This window comes from Akebia trifoliata, chromosome 4 (genome assembly GCF_017979445.1).
Source record: "Akebia trifoliata isolate Shusen 1 chromosome 4, ASM1797944v1, whole genome shotgun sequence".
NCBI classification, from domain to species: domain Eukaryota; kingdom Viridiplantae; phylum Streptophyta; class Magnoliopsida; order Ranunculales; family Lardizabalaceae; genus Akebia; species Akebia trifoliata.
In genome coordinates this window covers 24,737,065-24,758,611 of record NC_141378.1, presented here as the reverse complement: position 1 = coordinate 24,758,611, position 21,547 = coordinate 24,737,065, and the positions used below count along the sequence as shown (strand labels likewise).

Genomic DNA, 21,547 nt, shown 5'->3' with positions numbered 1-21,547 from the left:
TATTCCACGGAACTCGAAAACATCGTAATTTAATATACCACAAACTCTGACCATATATAAAGGCAACACGAAAATAACAACGGAATACTAAAAATATCTAATACATAAGTATATCAGAGTGCGGAAGTTTAACAATATACAAGATTTCCAAAGTACTCTTATTCTAATACAAACCTAACACTCACTCCAAAATCTACATATATCTTGGACGAAACTGACATCTCTAAGGGGTGTAGTCCTAGTGCTCACCAAGCAATAGACTCTGATCGTCGATCTGACCGACCAGATACTCCTCACTTAACGACTCTGCGCCTGTCTCGGTAACTGCAAGTACTGAAACTAAAAAAAAATAGGAAGGAAAGGGTAAGTAACGTTGGTTACCTAGTAAGTCCACAACCAATTCCTACTAATAACCTCCCCTAAACATGGTCGAGTAAACATGCTGAACAGTTTAACATATGCAAAGTTTTACAAGATAAAATACGATTAACTGGTTCATATAGCTAGGGATGAGTAGCTAAACAGTTTAAAAGTTTACATCACATCAATCATCGGTACTCACTATACATTTTTCATCTTATGCAAATATAGTTGACAACATCGAAATAGTAGACATGCTTTTCAGTTTATACTTCGAAATATAACAACAGTTACATAATACAATTGGTGGAGTATTGGAATTAAAAAGTTGAGATTCACGACTGGATCGCTCCCAGTCGGGACATGATATTCCTCAATAACATCGTAGTTCCTGATTTTGTGGCTGGTCGCTGTTTACCACGCTTACGGGATCATTTATTCGGATCAGGCTGGCTGTTTGACGTGACCGTAAGCAATAGGTCTCTTTTCGATGTGTCAGAACGTCTGACTACTAATAGATTGTTAGTGATCACTGACTAATCATCTTCGTCTATGCCTATTAGGTGTGCATATGATTCCCAAAATAAAACTCTACTCATATACGACCACCTTTACAATACACGTTCACTGATAAAGATAAAAAAGGAATGGACCCGGATTCCAGTTGTGACTCCACTCTCATACGCGTCCCATACACGTATGAGCTTGGTGGTCCCTATCGTACATCCCAGGATAGTACATCCCTCCGGATGATGTGACGTACTATCCCTTCAAGCATTCATAGACCCTTTAACAGCTCACAAAATAGCTACATATATATATATATATATATATTATTTTTCATTTAAAATAAAAGAGAAATTAACAGAACAGGGTTGAGAATGGATATCCAGTTCCTACCATGCAACTGTGGCCACTCGGCCTAAAATAAACAACAGTACTCGGAGCCTCTACGCCAACATAAATTTAAATAAACATGCAACCCTTTCATTAATAACCTGGATATCCTTTCACCAACCTACATACAACATACAACGTAAAATGCAGACATCACCCCTCGGTATGATTCTGACATTTTACCGATTCATCCCTTTCCCATTCTACCGTGTTTTGACTTCTCTACTTTTCGAACAAAGTATTTCTTTTTCAAGCTTGCAAAATCACTTTTATCATTCGATCAAAAACTATCCAATTTTTGTTAAAATGGGGTCCCAATAAGTATGCGAAGGCAAACTATCAAAACTGAGAAAATCGATGAAAATTTGGCTAAGTATTGGAAACTCGATTTTTCAAAGTTATCGAAATTGAAAATGGGTTTTTGTAAGTGAAGGCCCTTGACAACATGAGAAGAGCCATATTTTTGTAACCTAATTCAAAGTAATGCAAAAGATATCACGCGAATATTTAAAATATTCCCGTCGTGACGAAAATTTATTTATTTTTTTACCGCTTCGTTTGAAGGAGTTACGGGGGCCATATGTAGTCGTTTTGGCATGTTAAAAGCATGAGGAATCCAAAAAAAAAATATCAAAAAAAACTTTCAGGCAATTTTTGATTTTCACGGTAGCACCGTGAATAGTGCACGGTGGCACCGTCAAAATGCTGGAAATTCACTAATTTTTCCATTTTTTTCTTCGTTTTTCACTCGTTTTCGATTCTAATAATCCACCCACGAATTAAATATTTAAACTACGATAAAACACATCAAACATAACTATTTCTAGCATGAATTTGAAGTAAATTAAGCGATATTCTATAAATTTAAAACATATAAAAGTTTCGAAACATCCCTAAATGCAATTTTTCGAAATCTACGGTTATTAATAAGAATCGAAAGTCTCTTACTCTTGTAGTTGTTGGACACGATAAGCTAGCTTGGAAATGAAGGAGTGGCGGTCCGGAACATCGAATTTGGTGGAACTTGAATGCCAAACGAATCGGTTTGGTTGCAAAACCCTCGATGGAAGTGTTTTTTCCCTTTCTAATGACAAACAACAACTCTCCTACGATTTGGATGAGGCTCCAAGTGGTTATAAACAAACCCACTTGCTGATTTTTGTGGGAGACCAAGAGAACGAAAAGGAAATGGAAGTTAAATAGGGTGATCATGTGGGGCTCGACAACGCCGACGACTTTGCCTTCTTCGTCGAGGTTCAACTCAGACTAGCTTGCGATAGATCTTGATGGGAAGGGTTGAAACCCTAGGTTTGGAGAATGGGCTGATCTTTTGTGAGTTTGAGAGTAGAAAGTAAATAAAAGAAATGAGTTGATTCTTTTTATAATAAAAGCTGAGGGCATTTTTATATTTTTCCTTCGTTTAAATTTTCGACAAAATCTTGACCATTCGAACTCGAAAATTGACATATGAGTACTCCATTTCGAATAATTTTTTGTTATCGACCTCATGATATGGTTAAATTTTTCTGATTCTTTTTCTAGCAAAAATTCACTGTTTTGGGTCCCGCTTAACGCGAAATTCGATGATTTTATAATTTTTTCATCCGAATTCGAATTCGAACTTGCTTACAGGCTAAAGTACATATTTCAATCATTTTGAACCTAATGGTGGAGTTGGTTTTCGTTAGAAATGATCGGAACCATATCCGAGTGTTTTACTCTAATTTTCTTTTTCGGTATTTTCCTCAAAATATCACCTTTTGACTTCTTCGAGATACGAGTTGAAAATCTGGGGTGTTATACTAGCCGAGATTTTTTCCTAGATTTTGCTCAGACTCGTCGAGACTTGTCTCAGATTTTACTTAGACCTACTCAGATTTTGCTTAGTCCTGTCGAGATTCTTTCTCGATTTTGCTCAGATTCGTCTCGAATTTTACTCAGACCTACTCAGATTTTGCTCAGACCTGTCGAGATTCTTTCTCGGATTTTTCTCAGACCTGTCGAGATTCTTTATCTAATTTTACTCAAACCCGTAGAGATTTTTCTCAGATTTTACTTAGACTCTGCTCAGATTTTACTCAGACCTGCCGAGATTCATTCTCGAATTTTGCTCAGACCTACTCAGATTTTGTTCAGACCTGCCGATATTTTTTCTCGAATTTTGCTCAGACCCGTCGAGACTCATTTCGAATTTTACTCATACTTGCTCAGATTTTGCTCAGACCCGCTAAGATTTGTCTCAGATTTTACTTAGACCTACTCAAATTTTGCTCAGACCTGTCGAAATTCTTTCTCGGGTTTTTCTTAGACCCGCTAAAATTTTTCATCAGATTTTACTCAGACTTGTTCAGATTTTACTCAAACCTACTCAGATTTTGCTCAGATCCGCTGAGATTATTCTAGGATTTTTGCTCAGATTTTACTCAATTTTATTCGATTTTTTTCAAACATTGATCAGGTTTTATGTTGATCTTACACTTTTTGTAGACACCCCAATTTGTACAAACCCGTTAGGAAAATCCAAATTTCCTCGAATTGATTTCGATTTAGACCTCAAGATTTTCGACGGACCCGCATTGCCACGTGTCATCATTTTTCATGCATACATGCATACATGCATCATACCACATAATTTTGCATACTCAACCTTGTCCCTAACCCAATCTAAATCCGCTCCACCTCTATGATCTAATCCGGATCCGTAACCGTTCTCCACTCACCGCCCATCACCTATACCACAACCAAGGTCCATTTCCTAATCCAACCTAAGCCCAAGACAAAGCCTACCTTCTAACCCAAATTCAAGTCCATTCTTTTAGCCCACCCTTAAAGTCCATAGTCCATAACCCAAGTCCATTACCCAAGTCCATTCCAAGCGCATTCTTTCATACCCCCTCAAAAGATGACACATGTTGATCTCCTATAAGCTCTCAATACCCAATACATCATCTAATTGGAGAGTCAACTCTTCCTTGTGAAAATTCAAAAATGCCTTTCCTAAAAAGGTTGATCAAACCAAAAAGGTTTTTGGGTCTTTGGTAATAATTTATAAAGTTGAGAGAACTTCCAATCATACCCTCAAAAGGTGGAAATCTTCAAGTACATACATGGAGTTCTCCCATTGGTCCATTTCAAAAATATATTTCCACCATTGCTTTATGTGTTATTTACAAATGAACCAAGATCTACTTTTTACTTACCACTCCATCTTTACACATGTCACTCCCTTATTCACCCTCCCAAAAGTACTTTTGTTCCCTCACCTCTATTTATCAAAAAACCAAAAATCAAATAATGTTTTTAGGATTTCTTCACAAATGTCATCTTTACCCTCATACAAATGGAAAATCCAAAAAGAAATAACATAAACCTCATGTTCATTTTCTTTATTTTTAGGGTTGGACCACTTTATCCCCAAAAGTTCTCCAAAAACTCTATAAATACCCTCATTTTCTAAGAACAATTCATGCTCTCAAGCCCCCATCTTTCAACCTAAAACTCTACCAAAATTTCTACTCATCTCTTATCTCTCAACCTTCAACTCTCTCAACCCTCAACTACATCCTTCAACTCTCAAGTTCATTTCTCAAGCTCAAGTTCATTCAAGACCTCTAAGGGGACAAGGTGGGATAATAGTTGTCTATTTATTTTCTTTTAACTTGCATCTTCTTCTTCTAACCCTTTCTTTTTCTTTTTAGAAACCTTTAGGATGTAATGGAGAACCCTCCTTCATCCCGAGTAGATTGAACCTCAACCTTGGGCATGGAATACTTAAGGTGGTTTGGTCGAAAGGATGGAGGTTGAAGCCCTTTTTTTAAACCCATTCTCATATCATACATCATAATGTACACTATGCACACACATCACACATGTTTGGCCATGATGAAGAATTGTGTAGCTCTTTTGATGGGGCTAAAACACTAAGCTTCTAGTTAAGTATGCATACATTAAGGTTATGGATTTAAGGGAATTTCATCCATGAAATTTCTCTAAAATCTTAAATCAACATCTCAACTCATGCAAAAGTGTGTTGACTCCATAGAATATCTTCTCCATAGGATATTTCTTATGTCAACACTAACATTAAATCTTCTTTCAAAGAGGTATATATTCACTAAGTGCACACACCCACTCTATGCATTTCATGCAATTTTGTTATGTTAATCTTTTCAAAAAGTGGCGAAATCTCAAGGTAACCACTTTAGGTGGAGAGAATGGGGTGCTTAACACCTTCCCCATTCTCTAACCGAATCCCCTTACCTAGATCTTAGGTAGACCATACCTTTTCCATGATTGAGAGTCACTACAATGCCATAAAAAATTATTTTCAAAAGAATCGATTCAGGTGCCCATTCACACTCATTTCCAAAAAAGAATGGTGGCGACTCCAAACAACGTAGCATTGAGGTTCAATGATGAACTTTCTCATGTCTACACTTTTTTTCATTATTAAGATTGCTGTCTTCCCAGCATGAATGTGTATAATGGAGATGCGCATTTTTAAAATCATCACTACACAATGGCACACACGTGCACTTGCATTGCATTCGTATTAGTCAAGGAGAATTTTTCAAAATTCAAAGATCTGACATTTTTCAAGGAGAGGTTACCTTCAAGGATCTGGACGCTTCGACAAATTATCGAATCAGGCTGTAAAATAGACTGTCACTAGCTTTGGCATTCGGATATCGCATTATCTAACGCAATAGATTGTGCATCTAGTTTGCTTCCACCCTCTGCCAAAGAGGGGCATCTGTAGACACCCCATTATTGCATTTACCTAATTTGACAATTCGTCACTCGATTTTGGTGGATTCCTAATGATGAACATAAAAGAACTCAAAGGCTTGTGAGTACTGCTTGATTCCTTCCCCCCTACTCGTCACGACTCGACGTAGAAATTTACGCACGCTTTGGATCGCTACGCCTTACACCCGATTTAGTAAGCATGTACGCTTAGATTCGCTATACAGTTCGACAACTTAGAGACCTCGCTATGCTAAGAAAATATGGATTTGAGACTTAGAAATAACTACACAGGGACTGAAAGAAACTTCACGCTAAAATTCGTAAAAATCTGTAAAAAAATCACAAAAATAATGAAAATACCCTTCATAAATCTCAAATCTCCTAAAAGTCTCGAAAATACCTCCATTGCACTCAGAATGTGATTTCGAGTCTAACGGGACCCAAATCAATGAAAATAGAGAAATCCGTAAAAATCTATAAAAAATCATCAAAATGATAAAATGCCCCTTCTAAATTTCGAACCCCCGAAAAATCTAGAAAGTACCTCCATTGCATTCAGAATGTGGTTTCGAGTCTAACGGGACCCAAATCGATGAAAATAGTGAAATTCGTAAAAATCTATAAGACAATCAACAAAATGACAAAATACCCTTCATAAATTTCAGACCCCCGAAAAATCTTGAAAGTACCTCCATTGCACTCAGAATGTAATTTCGAGTCTAACGGGACTCAAATCGATGAAAACAGAGAAATTTCATAAAATTCATAAAAATGCCCCTCAATATCCAACTCTAACATAGAGATCCTGATCTCTAGGAAAATAAAATTCAAATCGAAAATCAAACTAAAATTCAACCAAGAAACCAATTTAAAATTCAAATCAAATTTAAGCCGAAAATCAAAATAAAATTCAAATTGAAAATTAAACTAAACTTTAACCAAGATCAAATTAAAATTCAAAATCAATTTAAAATCGTAAATCAAATTAAAGTTCAATTAAAATATAAAATAAAAATTAAGTTTAAATTAAAAATCAACAAAATAATTAAAATACAAAAATCAAAATCAAATTTAAAATCAAGCTAAAATCATTCAACCAATTAAAAAAATAAAATTAAATCGAATCGATCAACCAATCGAAATAAAATTAAACCAACCAATAATAAAATCAAAATTCAAATCAAATTTAAAATTAAATTGAAATTAATTAAACAAGCAAATTTTAAAATCAAACACAAATTCAAATTTTATTTAAAACTTCAATCGAAATCAACCAATTGAAATTCAATTCAAAATTGGATTAAAAATAAGTTCAAAATTTAAAATCCAAAATAAAACTCATCAACTAATCACAATTCAACGACGGTAGGCAATCGTAGTACGAGTAGCGTGGGATCACCACCCCCCATTCTCCAAAAATAAAAAATTAAAAAAAGAGAAGAACAAAAAATTAAGACGTGGGTCTTCTTCCCCAACGACTTCTTCTTCTCCTTCTCCAACGACCCACGGTCTTCACCATCTCTCTCACCTCCCTCATCTCTTCATAACCACCCATGATCTCCCTCTCTCCCTCTATCACGTTCTATGGTGGAACCACCATAAAATCAGAGAAAAGGGGACGTTTTGAGGAGAAGCTTTTGGATTAAAAAAAAAAACAGCAATTCTCCATTAACACAGCAGTCATTAACATCCCATACCTTTACTCTCCATCTTCTTCTCTCTGAAACTCTCCTTCTCCCCCACGTTTTGATTAGGAGGCACTAAAAAAAAATCAGAAAACGTTTTTTTTTTTTTTTTTGTGGCTGCCTTGTTCAAAAAATTTAGCCATTAAACCTGCAACAACAAAACTTCCATAAAAAAGAAAACTACAACTCCACTTCTTCTTCTTATGTCTCTCACACCCAACCTTGCTGCAACATTTTCGTTTTTCTTCCTTATTAAATCTGCAACATTGCTGCACCCTACTCCAGAACGCCCTCCCTGCTGTCCCTTTGCACCTCCATCAAACCTGCAACTCTCTCTTTCTTCATCAATAAGCTGAGTCACCACGTTTTCTTCCATTAAACCAGCCTCTATCACCTCATGTTAACAACCATACATAGCCATCATGTTTTCTGATTAACCTTCTTCTCCAATAACCATACATACAGTCACAACGTTTTCTTCCATTCACTTTCTACCATTAAACTCTTCTCCAATACCTAAACTTGGTCCCTCATCATTTCTTAGCACCCATTCACGTTTTTTTGCTACCCTCTTTATAAAAACCAGCAACAAATTTATTTTTTTTTTAATTTTTTCGTTGGCTACTGCCATATAAAAAATAAAAAAAAACATTGATGCCCCCCTTGATCCCTCACCATTTCACTAACATTGTAAGTTCATTACCAACGCTTCAGCAGCCACCTTTCAGGCTTCTCTGTCTAAGCTTGCCCGCAACAAGCCCCTACAACAAAAAAGAGATAAAAAAAAAAAAAGCAGCAAGCTTTCTCACTCTCTCTCTTTGGCGACCTCTCTGATTTATTAGGCACCCCATAGCAGTCATCATTTTCTTCCTACACCCTTTGGTGTCACACGCTATTTCGAGGTTCTTTTTAAAGGAATCCAAACTTCCAAAATCATTAGGCGAAGGTAATTTTTCTTTTTTCTTTTTTTAACTTTCTTATTTTATTTTTTATTGATTCTTGATTTCGTATTTTTTATGCATCCGGATTAATTCGTCGATTTTTGGGGTATACATGGCATTAATGAAAATCTTTATGATTTCGAAATATTGGTGAATTGATTCGCCTATTTTTTTTGTTGATAAATTAATTGGTAAACTCAATAATATTAAGTTGGTGGATCGGCTCATTGGGTATGGATATTTATCGGGTCGATTCGTCGATTTATTACGTTATTGAGCCAACTCATTAATGTGGATATTAATCAATTCATAAATTTTTTTGCGTACCCGAAAAATTAAAAATCGATTTTCCTCAATAAAAATTCAACGAGTTGACTTATTGATTTTTGTGCACATTGAAAATTCCAAATCAAAATTTTCTATAAAATGAGTATATGAGTCAACTCACTGATTTTTGTGTGCATTAGAAATTCCAAATTGAGATTTTCTATAAAATCAGCCATGTGAGTCGACTCATTGATTTTAATACACGTGGCATTTCAAAAATCAAGATATATTTGATAAAAAATTTATGGATTAACTCACTGATTTTAATGCACGTGAAGATTCAAAATATCGATTTTCTTTGATTAATAATGTGTGACTCAACTCATTAATATTGGTATTGATCAACTCACGAATTTTTTAATACATAAAAAATTAAAAATAAATCGATTTTCTCAATGAAAGTCAACAAGTTAACTCATCGATTTTCGTGTGCATTGGAAATCGAAATGTCCTATGAAATTGAACAACGAGTTGGCTCACTGATTTTAATACATGTGGCAATTTAAAAATCGGATTTTTTTGATTAATAATTTGTGAGTTAACTCGCTAATTTTAGGATGCACGTGACAATTCAAAAATCGAATTTCTTTAGTTAAAAATGTGTAAGTTGACTCACTGATTTTAATACACGTGACAATTCAAAAACTCACTGATTTTAATGTACGTGACGGTTCAAAAATTGAATCTCTTTGATAAAATATCGTCAATGAGCCAATTCATTAATTTTATATACGTGGCATTAAAAATCGATTTCATATTATTCAAAATATGATCGAATTGATCCATTAATTTTTGGTGCCATATAAGCCTTATTAAATCGTGGATTTTCGTTTTACGAAATTCAAGAAACAATATAATTATTTTAGTCATAGGATTCGTTTAGTAAATTCAATGCAATTTGATGATGATTAGACCCTAGTTTGACCTTTAATATTTGAATGTTGACCGTAGGATATTTTTGAATCGCAGTAGAGACTGATCATCTTGATCAGGCCGATTCGATGCCTAACACCTTCCGAAACCAGTAAACTGATCACTTATCCATCTCTTTGATCCGTGGACCGACCCATATCCATTTGGAGTTAATTTTGGCTCATATAGCTAAACTAGGTGGCGACTCCCTATTCTTTAAAAATCCCCCATTTATAAATCAGACCCCTATCTGCTATATAGCGGACGGTGAGGTGGTCGAGGCGATTTCAATAGGCAACCACTTAAGTGGTGCAGCTGTTTTAATATTATATATATATATATATAACGGTTCGACGGACCTTTGAAAAACCGCATTGGAAGCCGATGTTCTCAAGTCATTGGATTTGAACCGTTAAACGGCTCGGATGAAATCTGCTAAACAGCTGGAAACAAAATACTTTTTGTAAAAGAGTTTAGAAATTTCAAAAAACTCTTTCCAATTTTTAACTAATTAAAATTACATCCAGCTCACAGTATCAATATCTTCTCTGTACATAAATAATCCACACAAGAGACGTCTCTAACACCTTCGAACTTTCTCACGAATCTTTCAACAGGGATATCTTTAACACCTTCGAACCCTTTCTCTCACGAATCTCTCAACCTCTCTCTCAATCGACGGCTTCAAAGAACCCGATCTCTCTTTCGACCTGTCTCAATCTCTCTCTCAATCTTTTTCTCGATCAGTCGACGGCTTCAAAGAACCCGAACGGTGACCTGTCTCGACCTCGTGTCGTATCAGAGATCATTGTACGTAAGCTTCTTCTATTTTAATTTTAATTTTTTCATCTTTTTTTTAATGAACTATTAAGAATTCTATAACCCATGCATGTATATATAAGTCTCATTTGTTATGCACTTTGATGATTGATCTCTATCAAGGATATAATCATTGGCCCATCTATTTTGGGACGAAATGCGAAATACATGGTGTTGATGTTCCCCGACAGAGGTGACTTTTTGTTGAATACTATAGCAGAAATATCTACGATGTATTTCGTTTTCGTGATTGGAGTGCAAATGAATACTAGCATGATTGCAAAAGCTGGAAAGAATGCTTGTTTTATAGGTTTTTGTGGTGTGATCCTTCCCTTCATACTAGTCTCCTCTGGTAAATACTTTCTAAAGAATTATTTAGAGAAGAATATCACCAACTCGGATGTGATTTGGTGGATATTGGCGTTTTTGGTAATAAATTCATCTCACGTTCTCTTTCCAATTCTCAAAGAACTAAACATCCTCAACTCCAAAGTAGGGCGACTCGCCATGTCCATTTCTATGGTTGTTGATGTAGCAGGCTGGGTTTCTCTAGTTATCCTTGCAACCATGGATCAATTTTCAAGATATCATACATCTCAAGTCTTTCTGCAATTATGTTCCTTGACCGTGTTACTATTCTTTGTTTTTCGGCTTACGATAATGAAGATAATCAGAATGACTCCAGTAGGGAAACCCGTGGACCAAGGCTATGTGATCACCATCCTTTTAGTTGTCTTAGTTTCGGGTGTGGTATGCAATGTGATTGGTGCAGCTATTCATTCGGGTTCTTTGAAGCCATCGACAGATCGAGAGAAAGATTGAGAGAGAGATCGAGACAGGTCGAGAGAGAGATCGGGTTCTTTGAAGCCGTCGATCGAGAGAGAGGTTGAGAGATTCGTGAGAGAAAGGGTTCGAAGGTGTTAAAGACATCCCTGTTGAGAGATTCGTGAGAGAGTTCGAAGGTGTTGGAGACGTCTCTTGTGTGCGTTATTTCTGTACAGAGAAGATATTGATACTGTGAGCTGGATGTAATTTTAATTAGTTAAAAATTGGAGAGAGTTTTTTGAAATTTCTAAACTCTTTTACAAAAAGTATTTGGTTTCCAGCTGTTTGGCAGATTTCATCCAAGCCGTTCAATGGTTCAAATCCAATGACTTGAGAACATCAGCTTCCAAGGCGGTTTTTCAAACGTCCGTCGAACCGTCCTATATATATATATATATATATATATATATATATATATATATATATATATATATATATATTTCAATTTTTTATATTTTGAAATAGTGGGGGATTTGTTGAATATTTTGAAAATAAAATAAGGTTTTTGTGGTTTATTGGTTTATTTTTCTTAAGTTAGTTTTTGAGATTTTTGTGCATATAAAATTTAGTCCTACATTGCCCACAAGTAAGAAAGTGGTGTACTTTATAAGTAATAGTCAACATAGTTAGTTGTATTTGTGTCATACCTTTAAAACTTTGATCTAGTGCTTCGAGGTGACGTGTGAAAGGACGATTAGGCGTTTAAGGCGCTTTGGAACGAACTTTGCACTTCGCACGTACGCATTGTCACGAGGAGCTGGAGAGTCTTAAAGTTTTCGAGATACGAAATCATCCAAGGGTTGTAGTTGATCCGTTACGTATGATGGATCGGGTACGATCAGCACCACATGATCAAGTTAGTATTCGATCGGGAATCGATCGGATACGATAAATCGGATTAATACCAGATCAGATACGATCTGATGCGTTGGATCAAGTTAGTACCCAATAAAAAACGATCAGGTGAGTTGATTCATGATTGTACCCAATCAGAATCGATTAGGTGTATTGGTTCATGATTGGTATCCGATTAGGAACAATCGGATCCGTTAGATCAAATGGCAACTGATCAGACGCGATCAGAGCCACTAGATCAAGTAGATTCAATTAAAAGGTGTTAGTTAAAAGGCATAAGACACATACCTTCGATAGGATGCAATCTGGATCGTTTGATTTTAGATCAGACACAATCTAACGGTTATTAGACAAAAAGACATTAAATCATGGCTCTTGGTCAACAGATACAAAAATGACTATAAAAAGCCAATCATAATTCAGATTTTTTCACTGAAAATTTTTGTATTCTCCTCTCTCTAAGCTTAAGATCTAGGCATCATCAATATTTTTTTTTTTTTTTGAGTGTTCTAGCCTAAATCAGATTGTACATAATCTGATTTAGTAAATTGTGTGTAAGTTTCTTTGTATCATGAAGGTATTTGTTCATTGATCCCTTGTGTAATCTGGTTCAACCAGTAGGGGAGAATATTTTTGTAAAAGAGATCGAATCAGATTCGAGCCTAGAAGTTATTTTCTTCCTTCATCGAATTACTCCTATTATTTTTCAACAGTAATTTCTGATTTTTGGCTCATAAAGATGTTGATATAATATTATTGTCAATTCTTCTTCGTGATTTCTAACCATTTCTTATTAAGGAATGTGGAATATGTCCTTCATTTAACGTGATGCCACTAGTTTGATACTTCATAGGATACTTGGACCATTTTAGCAATGTTCATGCCTAAGGTAAGAATTGGACTGATTTCGTAATTATTGATTTGCTGATTATGACTATCGTAACTCGCTTGGATTGATTGGATAATTTTCCTTGGCTATGGTGAATTTTGAATAGATTTGGTAATCTTTATGGTGAATCTTGGATAATTTTAGCAAATTTTTATCCTGCCTCGGTGAAAAACATAATCAATTTGGGCTAAATTTTGACACATGAGCCATCGTTGGATGCTTTTCACAAGCTCATTAATTTAAGCCTAAGGTGGCTGAGTTGATTTGTGATTTCCATTTTAACTGTCGATTTAAGTTGATCCCTCTCTTTTCATACACATGGCATTCAAATGGAATTTCCTTCATCTCAAAACCACTCAAGTTAACTCACTCATTTTTATGTACGTGCCACGCAAAATATTGTTTTGATTTCATAAAATGGTTAATGAATTGATTTATTGATTTTTTTTTTTTACATGGACTCGAATTAATTTGCGAATTGATTAATAGATACATGCCACGTGGACTTATTTGAAACTATGGCTTTTTCAAGATTCTTTAGAATTAAATTTGTGCAGACAATGTTTTTTTTTTTTTTTTCTATTTGAGAAAATTGTGGCCATCGGATTTGGTTGGTCAATTGGGCATAAAATGATGATGATCAGGCTTTAGCTTGCCTTTAGTCTTTCTTCTTTGACCTTAAGAGTTTCTTGGATCGTAGTAGAGACCATTATTTTTTATCGGGCAAGTTCAGTACCTAACACCTTCCGAAACCTGTAACTTGACCCCTTACCCATTTCTCTTACTCTCGGACCGACTCGAATTCATCTAGAGTTATTTGGTTCCTAGACCTAAACTAGGTGAAAACTCACCATTCTCATAAAATCCACCAATTAATCATCAGATACCCTTTTTATTTTTTAATGAAAGGTGTCTAGGCGCTTTCAATAATTCCTCCTTTTACTCTTCAAAAACTCATTCTTCCAAGACCCCCTTCCTAACATGCTGCTCAGTCTCAGTCCCTTCTGATTCTTGTCTTTGGACCACATCTTCCACATAATCCCACTCATACTTATCAAATCATTTCAACTATTTTAGTCACCCTTAGTTTTATCCTAATGGTTCTTAAGTTGTATGTTCACTGTGTACATTTTCACTATTCTTAAGCTCTGACCAAAGGTCTTTACAACTTAGCTTATCCAAACTAGGGACATTTCTACGACCCTGTTGGACTAATTCAAGACATATATCTATTAATGTCTTGTGGATTTCTCATGTCTAGAAAAGTTTTATTTGCTATGGTTGAGAAGTCATCTCATTTCCCTTAGATTGGGTTTCAAACATTTTATGTTACAAATAAAAAATAATGCACAAAACTTAGACGAGTTATCCATGTGTTGCGAAAACTAATTTCCCATAAAGAAGACAAATAACAACACTAGTGGTCTCTAATCTCTAAAATATTACTGAGACAAAATTGGATGTAAGAAACATTGAAGATCACTAAAACAATGTTTGCATTTCCATGGTTTAGACATGGCCTTTGATAGATCCTATCGAATATTAATATAACGGTTTTGATTTAAATTATAGATGGGTTTAACAACTAAAAGATGAATAAACAAGATCACATTGGAATAACATTTTTTCCAATGATAATTAGTAGAGTAGATGCTTGTAAACACACTAAAATTGCCTCTCTTTTTCGTAAACTTCTATTATTTCAAGTTGATGGTACTCTATTAGAGGAAGGATATTAATGTTAGACTTGTATTCTAACATCAACCATTTCAGGGAACCTTATCGAAAATTAGCTAATTAATTAATTAGCAATATGAATGCTCATGACATCTGAGAAGAGTGTTCAAAGATAACACAGACAATCAACAAAAGCAACAAAGATTGAATGGATCGCAAAGTAAAGGGATGGCCAAAGAAGATAAGGATTGAAATCATGAGAAAGGATTTGAAGAAAAAAAAAACCCTTTAATGATGGCTCTTGACACAAAAAACTATGAGACAATCTTGTTAAGAATTCATGTTCAAGAGTTACAATCAATCATCTTAAATAAAATTTAATTTCCACAAAAATTAAAAATAATGAATCAATTATTGAAACTACAAATTTTTAAGATATCCCATCAATAAATCTTGAAAATAAGGAATAGTTTAAACAGCTCAAGTTAATTAAAATCAAGGATTCAAGGTATGGTAAGAAAAGCTATTAAAAAATCAAAGAGATGTTAGAAACATATAGAAAATATAAGAAAAAACACTTAATGGATGAAAAATAGATCTTACAATAAAGTATTGAAGGTTGGAGAAGATGAAAGATAGAAGATTCAACCTGGAGATCGAAAATCTACAAACAACAATGATCTAGATCAATTGTAGGTCACAGTGAGAACTCCTCTCTAGATCAATGGCAGCTTTGCACTATCTGAACACAAGGTTTAGGGCTCTGGAGGTGCTTTGTTGATAGAGAATAAGAGAAATGAGTTTAGGGCTTCACATGATTTGAGGGACATTCTCATAGAATATTGAAACTTGACAAGGACTTTTGGAGTCCAACCCACTATTTTAACTTGAAAAGTCACCTTCGCGCAAGAGATATTCACAAGAGCACATTTTGTAGGCTTCTCCACAAAGAGAAAAAGTGGTTCTTATGAGGAGTAGTTTGGGCAGAGAAAAAAATTATCCAAACAACAACTCACGACTTCTAGCTCCCCGAAGGATCTAGAAATACTCAAAGGGCTCTATCTAAACGTATACTAATTCAAACTTCTCAAGTTGCTCTTGTGCGGAGTAAGAACTTTCCATTAAAATTACGGTTCTCTTCCAAAAATACCCTCCTTCAATAAATGAATTTACCCCAACGATCCCAATTTTTTTTATCATATCTTCCGTTAGAGCCATGTTGATCTCAAAGACTATGTGGGAAAAAAAAAAACATAATTCAATCTAGAGTAAATGTTTGTGGTAAACCCTCCGAGAGGGGTAGGCCAAGATTGAAGAAATCTTATTTTATTGAGAATTCTTGGATAAATATTACATGAACCCTAATAGGGTATTTATAGAGCTTACATCAACTAAGATAGGGAAACTAGCATAATATATAAATATTCTACTTTATTAATATTCCTAATGTGGAATATCCTAATTTATATTACTAAAAATATTATTTTCCATCACTACCTTCCTTTTGTGATGAGATACATTAGCGTATTCTCTTACAAAGATCTCTCTTTGATGCGTTTGATTCCATAAACCAGAAGAGATCTCCTTCCCATGAGATCTTGATCATTCTCAATCAACCGATATCATGAAGTGGTATTATTCAAGTGGGAAAAAACACACCTAAATCCAGACCCATAAAAGATCTTAAGATTTACAATACGAATCATGGATTTTCTTTAATGAAATCATTTCTCATTGAGCATCTCACCTTTTGATCATCATCATTAAATTTAAGTCTTCTCGTTTTAATTCCAAAATGAGGGGTAGATAAATTTGAGGATAATTCACGCTGGGATGTTTTAAATTTCTCCAACTGTAATTTCTGGATTTGAATGTAGCAAGGGTTTTGAGTTTTAAATTTCTCTTACCGAGGTTTGGTGCAATATTGGACAAGGTTTTCTAGAGTTCCCATGAGATCTCCCTCCCATATCTCTTTCTAGGGTTTGAGATTGAAAATCATTCTGCATGATTGTTTTCTTCAACGATTTCAAGTGTGAGATTGATGAAAAATGGGAAATTGGGGTATTCCGGTCAACTATGTTTCTTCTAGCTTTGTATCAAAGAAACCCTTAACTCAAAGTCAAATAGCTTGATTGAATATGTGGATCTCACTTTAAAAATTAAATATGACCATTGTTTATTCGACTTATTGCTAGGGTTCTGGTTTTTTGTGTTCAAATAATTTTTATTCTCCATGGAAGAAAATGAGAAGTAGTTGTTCGATATTAGTTCGAAAATCATCTTTAAAACAAAACTTTTTTTTAATTGTAATGTAACTTTCCTTTTAGGACTTTTTTACTTGGCCATTTCTTAAGTGTGCTCTAAATGATTTTGCTAGATCATAGTTTTATTTTGTTTAATTTTTGAAATATTATTAACTACATATGGATGCAAAACTCTAATTTTTAGGTGAGGTATAGCTAGAACTTGGAATTTTTATTTTTTTTTTATTATGTCGGTTTAAGTAGATATTATAATATATTTTATAGTCCAAAATTCAGAAAATCTCTTTTAAGGAAATTTTTAGAATAGTTTGAGTTTGGTAGACATTCTAAAGGTATTGTAGTCTTTTATTTTTATGTTTTAGTCAGATGGTTTCTAAACATCATTGAAGCCCCACAAGTACTTTATCATCTCAAGGAGACAAGAAAAAACCTCGAGAACTCACAAGAAATCGCACGTGCGTTGACTTGACTACGAAGTCCCCCTATTAACAACAGCAAAGACAACCCCCAGCGATCGACGCACTGTGAATTGTGATGCATGAAGCTGAAGAGTAAGCGGTCAAGCTAGGTCTGTTGTTTCTTTCTTCTTTCCAATTCTTCGTCTTTCTTCTATGATCGTGCTATTTCTTTATTGGGATTTTTGCTTCTTTGTAAAATCTAACAAGGGTTTCTTGTAGAATCCAAATTACAACTTTACAATCTCTGTAATTTGATTTTTTTCCTCTTCTTACCAATTTTAAAGTTTCGTTTTTTACCAATTGTTCTGCTTCAAAATTTGGATTCTTAATTGATTTTTTTTTTTTTTCACCTCTTGAGCTCAATTTCTTTCTGGGTTTTGATCCTTGTTTCAGATTTCGAAAACCCACCCTAATCGCCACAGAAATCCATCACAGAAACAGATTCTGAAAACTAGGGTTTCTTAGTTGTCTGGGTTTTGGTGGGATTTAGAAGGAGCCCATTTTGACGATTTTAAGGGATTCAAGAATCAAAATGCCGTCCAGTCGGCATTCCTTGAGATTAAACACTTTGGAGCTCAAAGCTGAGATTATCAGGAAGGTTGGGCATCAGAAAGCAGAGAAATACTTCTATCACCTCAACGGGTTCCTCAGCTTCAAGCTTGGGAAATCCGAACTCAATAAGGTCTGCATCGGTACAATCGGGAGAGATAATGTTTCGCTTCATAACCGGCTTCTAGGATCGATTATCAAGAATGCCTGCCTTGCTAAGACGCCTCCTTCACGAGGAAGCAAAGTTGAAGATTCATCAAATGAGTGTCAGAGAAGTAGTCTTCAGTCACTATGTGGAGACGCGTTTCCTCTGACCCCTCGTAAGGGCAGATCTTCAAATCAACGAGAACGCAAGTTTGGGGACCGTCCGAGCCCTCTTGGTCCTGATGGGAAGATCCTTAGTATTGTGTGTGATGAAGCGGTCCGTACGACACAACAGCAGCAAAGTGCCACTGAATTGGTTTCTCTCGGTAGCAGACCCCTCGCTGAAGTTGCCTCAGTTGAAGACGGTGAAGAGGTTGAACAAATAATGGGAAGCCCAAGTGTTCAAAGTAGAAGTCCTGTGAGAGCTCCATTGGGTATCCCCATCAACACGGGTGGATCACGTAAAGCTCTTCGTGGCAGCTCTTTAACTGCTTTTCATCCGGATACATATCATAACAGCTATGAACTACCCGATACAAGGTCCTTAAGAAAGATATTGGAGAAAAAGTTGGAAATGGAGAGACTTGGCATCACAATTGATTGTGTTAATCTGTTGAATAATGGGTTGGATGCATTTTTGAAGAGGTTGATCAAACCATGCATTGAACTATCTAGGTCAAGGTGTGGACACGAACACTTAAAACAAGTGAATGATAAACTTACTTCTGGTTTAAATGGGGTGCAGGCCGAGAGACACGTGCAAAGATCAACCCAGTCCATTTCTGCATCGTTATTGGATTTTCGGGTCGCAATGGAGTTAAATCCTGAAGTACTTGGAGAAGATTGGCCTAAACAGCTTGAGAGGGTTTGTTTGCACATATCAGAGGAATAAATACAGAAACCTTAATCTGCAAATGGGTTGACATTATATGGAACCATGATGTCAATTTCATCACACAGTGACTATGAAGTGTTCAGATTCACTTTTAAGACCGATCTTGGTCTTCATTTATTATGAATTTTGACCAGTATTGAGGGTTTGAATCACAATGGCTAGGTTGCATATAAGCATCAATGATTCCTGGTGATGAGGATATGTCAATATGGTAAATTGTAAACATCCCAACTCAAGTTACTAATAAGAAACTTCCTTTTAGAAGTTCGATTGTGTTTTCCTGCTGATCCTTATTTGTTTATCATGTTAACTGGTCCATGTAAATAAGGCTTTATTTCGCTTCATTGGCGGAAACTAGTGTTGTTGAATTCTTTAGCATTGTTGACATTGTTCTATGCAATTATGATCTTACTCTCTTATTGCATACTGTGTTGATTGCGAGTTGAATGAATTCTATTGTACTAATTGATCTTGTTGATACTATTCTCTGAAATTATTCTCTAATTTACTAAAAATTTATTGTGCGTCAGTTGTGAGTTGAACGAATTTTATCCGCGTTTAAAAAGGCGTGTGAGGTGTGCCCCTCAACGTGCGTCTCTCAAGGCAAGGCATACCATATGAAAGTAAATAACACAGAAGGAGAGAGTTGTGTTCTTCTTCTATGTCTCTTTCAGAGAGAAGGTTTTGTATTTATTTACATAAGAGATTAGAGAATATATCTTTTTGATTGGTACAACCAGCTGGATTTACTATATTTAGAATATGATTTACACAAATTTGGTGTTGAAATCAAGCAATATATCTATGGACTGAATCATTGGTAATGCAAGAGATATGATTCAGTCCACTTTCCTTAACCATTCAACTTTCCTTAACATGCCCCCTCAAACTTGATGTCACGAGTGTGATGGTGAGTTTGTTACGAAGATGATGGAATCAGGTAGTAGAGAGACCCTTAGTTAACATGTCAGTGAGTTGATCCTCTATGGAAATGAACCAAACCTGAAGATCACCTTTAATCACTTCATCTTTGACAAAGTGAAAATCAATTTCAACATGCTTTGTTTGAGCATGGAAGATAGGGTTGGCAGATAAATACGTTGCGTCAATGTTGTCACACCACTAGGTAGGTGAATGACCTACCTTCAATTAAATAATTTATTCAAGAAATTAAATAAGTCATTTGGAGACATTGGAGAACCTTCAACAGCATGACTGAAAATCATGGGAGGTTGGTTACTTTTCTTCCATCTAGTGACCCAAATCCAATCAATTTTTTGGCCTTTACAAACTCATATTTTCTAGTCTTCTTTTAAAAACAAAAACAAAAAACCAGAGGAAAATTTTTGAGAGATGTTATCTACATTTTACATGTAGAGGTGGCACGTAATTCTCCTTTAGGACAATGTGCTCAATACGGGCCTCAGCCAACAGCCAATTCACCAGGATTTAGGCTCATTTGATTGAAATATCTGGTGTGATTGAGATATCTTTGTAGATTAGTGAATCATTTATATGATTTTCCCATCTAGGTTTTTGTTTTTTGATTTTAGTTCTGTTTCGTTTTTTTCATGGTTGAAGTTTTGTAGATTAGTGGGTTGTTTGGTCGGGTCTGTCTTTGCCGATCAGGTACTGCTTGGTCATCTTCTTCTAACCATGTCTCCGCCTGTGACGTAACCTTTGAAGTTTGTAGAATCCAGACCTCTCGACCAATGTGTGAGGAAAAAAAAATTACAATGTTATTTACAAACTTGGGGATGATTATAATCCTATAAAGAAAAAACCGAAAAAGAGAAATTTATGCAAAAGAAGTAAAGAAAATTAAAACAAAATTAGATATTAGGGGGAAAGAATGGTGGTGCACTTAGGATGTTGTTAGATGAACGGTGGTGGCTGCTGGTTTTTCTTCCTCCTTGGCCTCTTAGGAGAAGAAGAAAATGTGAAAAGAGTGGTACTGTAAGTAAAACAGAAGACTGGATAACCTCGCATCAGAGATTTTTATTAAATTTAATGATTGGGGTGTTATAAGTAAAAGTTGGTGTAGCAATACAATCCCTCGATTACTAGCTTTTGATAAGAAAAGGTGTGACTGTTGCAGGACCATATCTGAAACCATTTGGTGGTTATTCTGTAGGATCATAAGATTTCCATTTAACATACAAGGGACATATTTGGGTTTCAATCTATGAGATCTGATCCAAAAAGATTGTCAATCCTAATCTTTGAATAATGCTGTCCTGCTACAACTGCTACTTTGGATGGGTTGTTGGCTATATTGGGTAGCCCATCCTAAAGGGTGTG

At 35.3% G+C, this 21,547-nt stretch overlaps 2 protein-coding genes across 2 annotated transcripts; both read left to right on the top strand.

Moving 5' to 3' along the window:
• Window positions 1-10,858: 10,858 nt before the first annotated feature.
• LOC147404574 (cation/H(+) antiporter 18-like) lies at window positions 10,859-11,512 on the top strand. The gene has a single exon (XM_086437863.1). It carries the CDS (start codon window positions 10,859-10,861, stop codon window positions 11,510-11,512), a length of 654 nt encoding a protein of 217 aa, XP_086293989.1.
• A 6,052-nt stretch (window positions 11,513-17,564) lies between these two features.
• LOC147404573 (uncharacterized) lies at window positions 17,565-19,722 on the top strand. Its single transcript, XM_086440608.1, has 2 exons — window positions 17,565-17,768; window positions 18,052-19,722. Exon 2 carries the CDS (start codon window positions 18,191-18,193, stop codon window positions 19,241-19,243), a length of 1,053 nt encoding a protein of 350 aa, XP_086296734.1. The 5' UTR covers window positions 17,565-17,768; window positions 18,052-18,190; the 3' UTR covers window positions 19,244-19,722.
• Window positions 19,723-21,547: the final 1,825 nt, after the last annotated feature.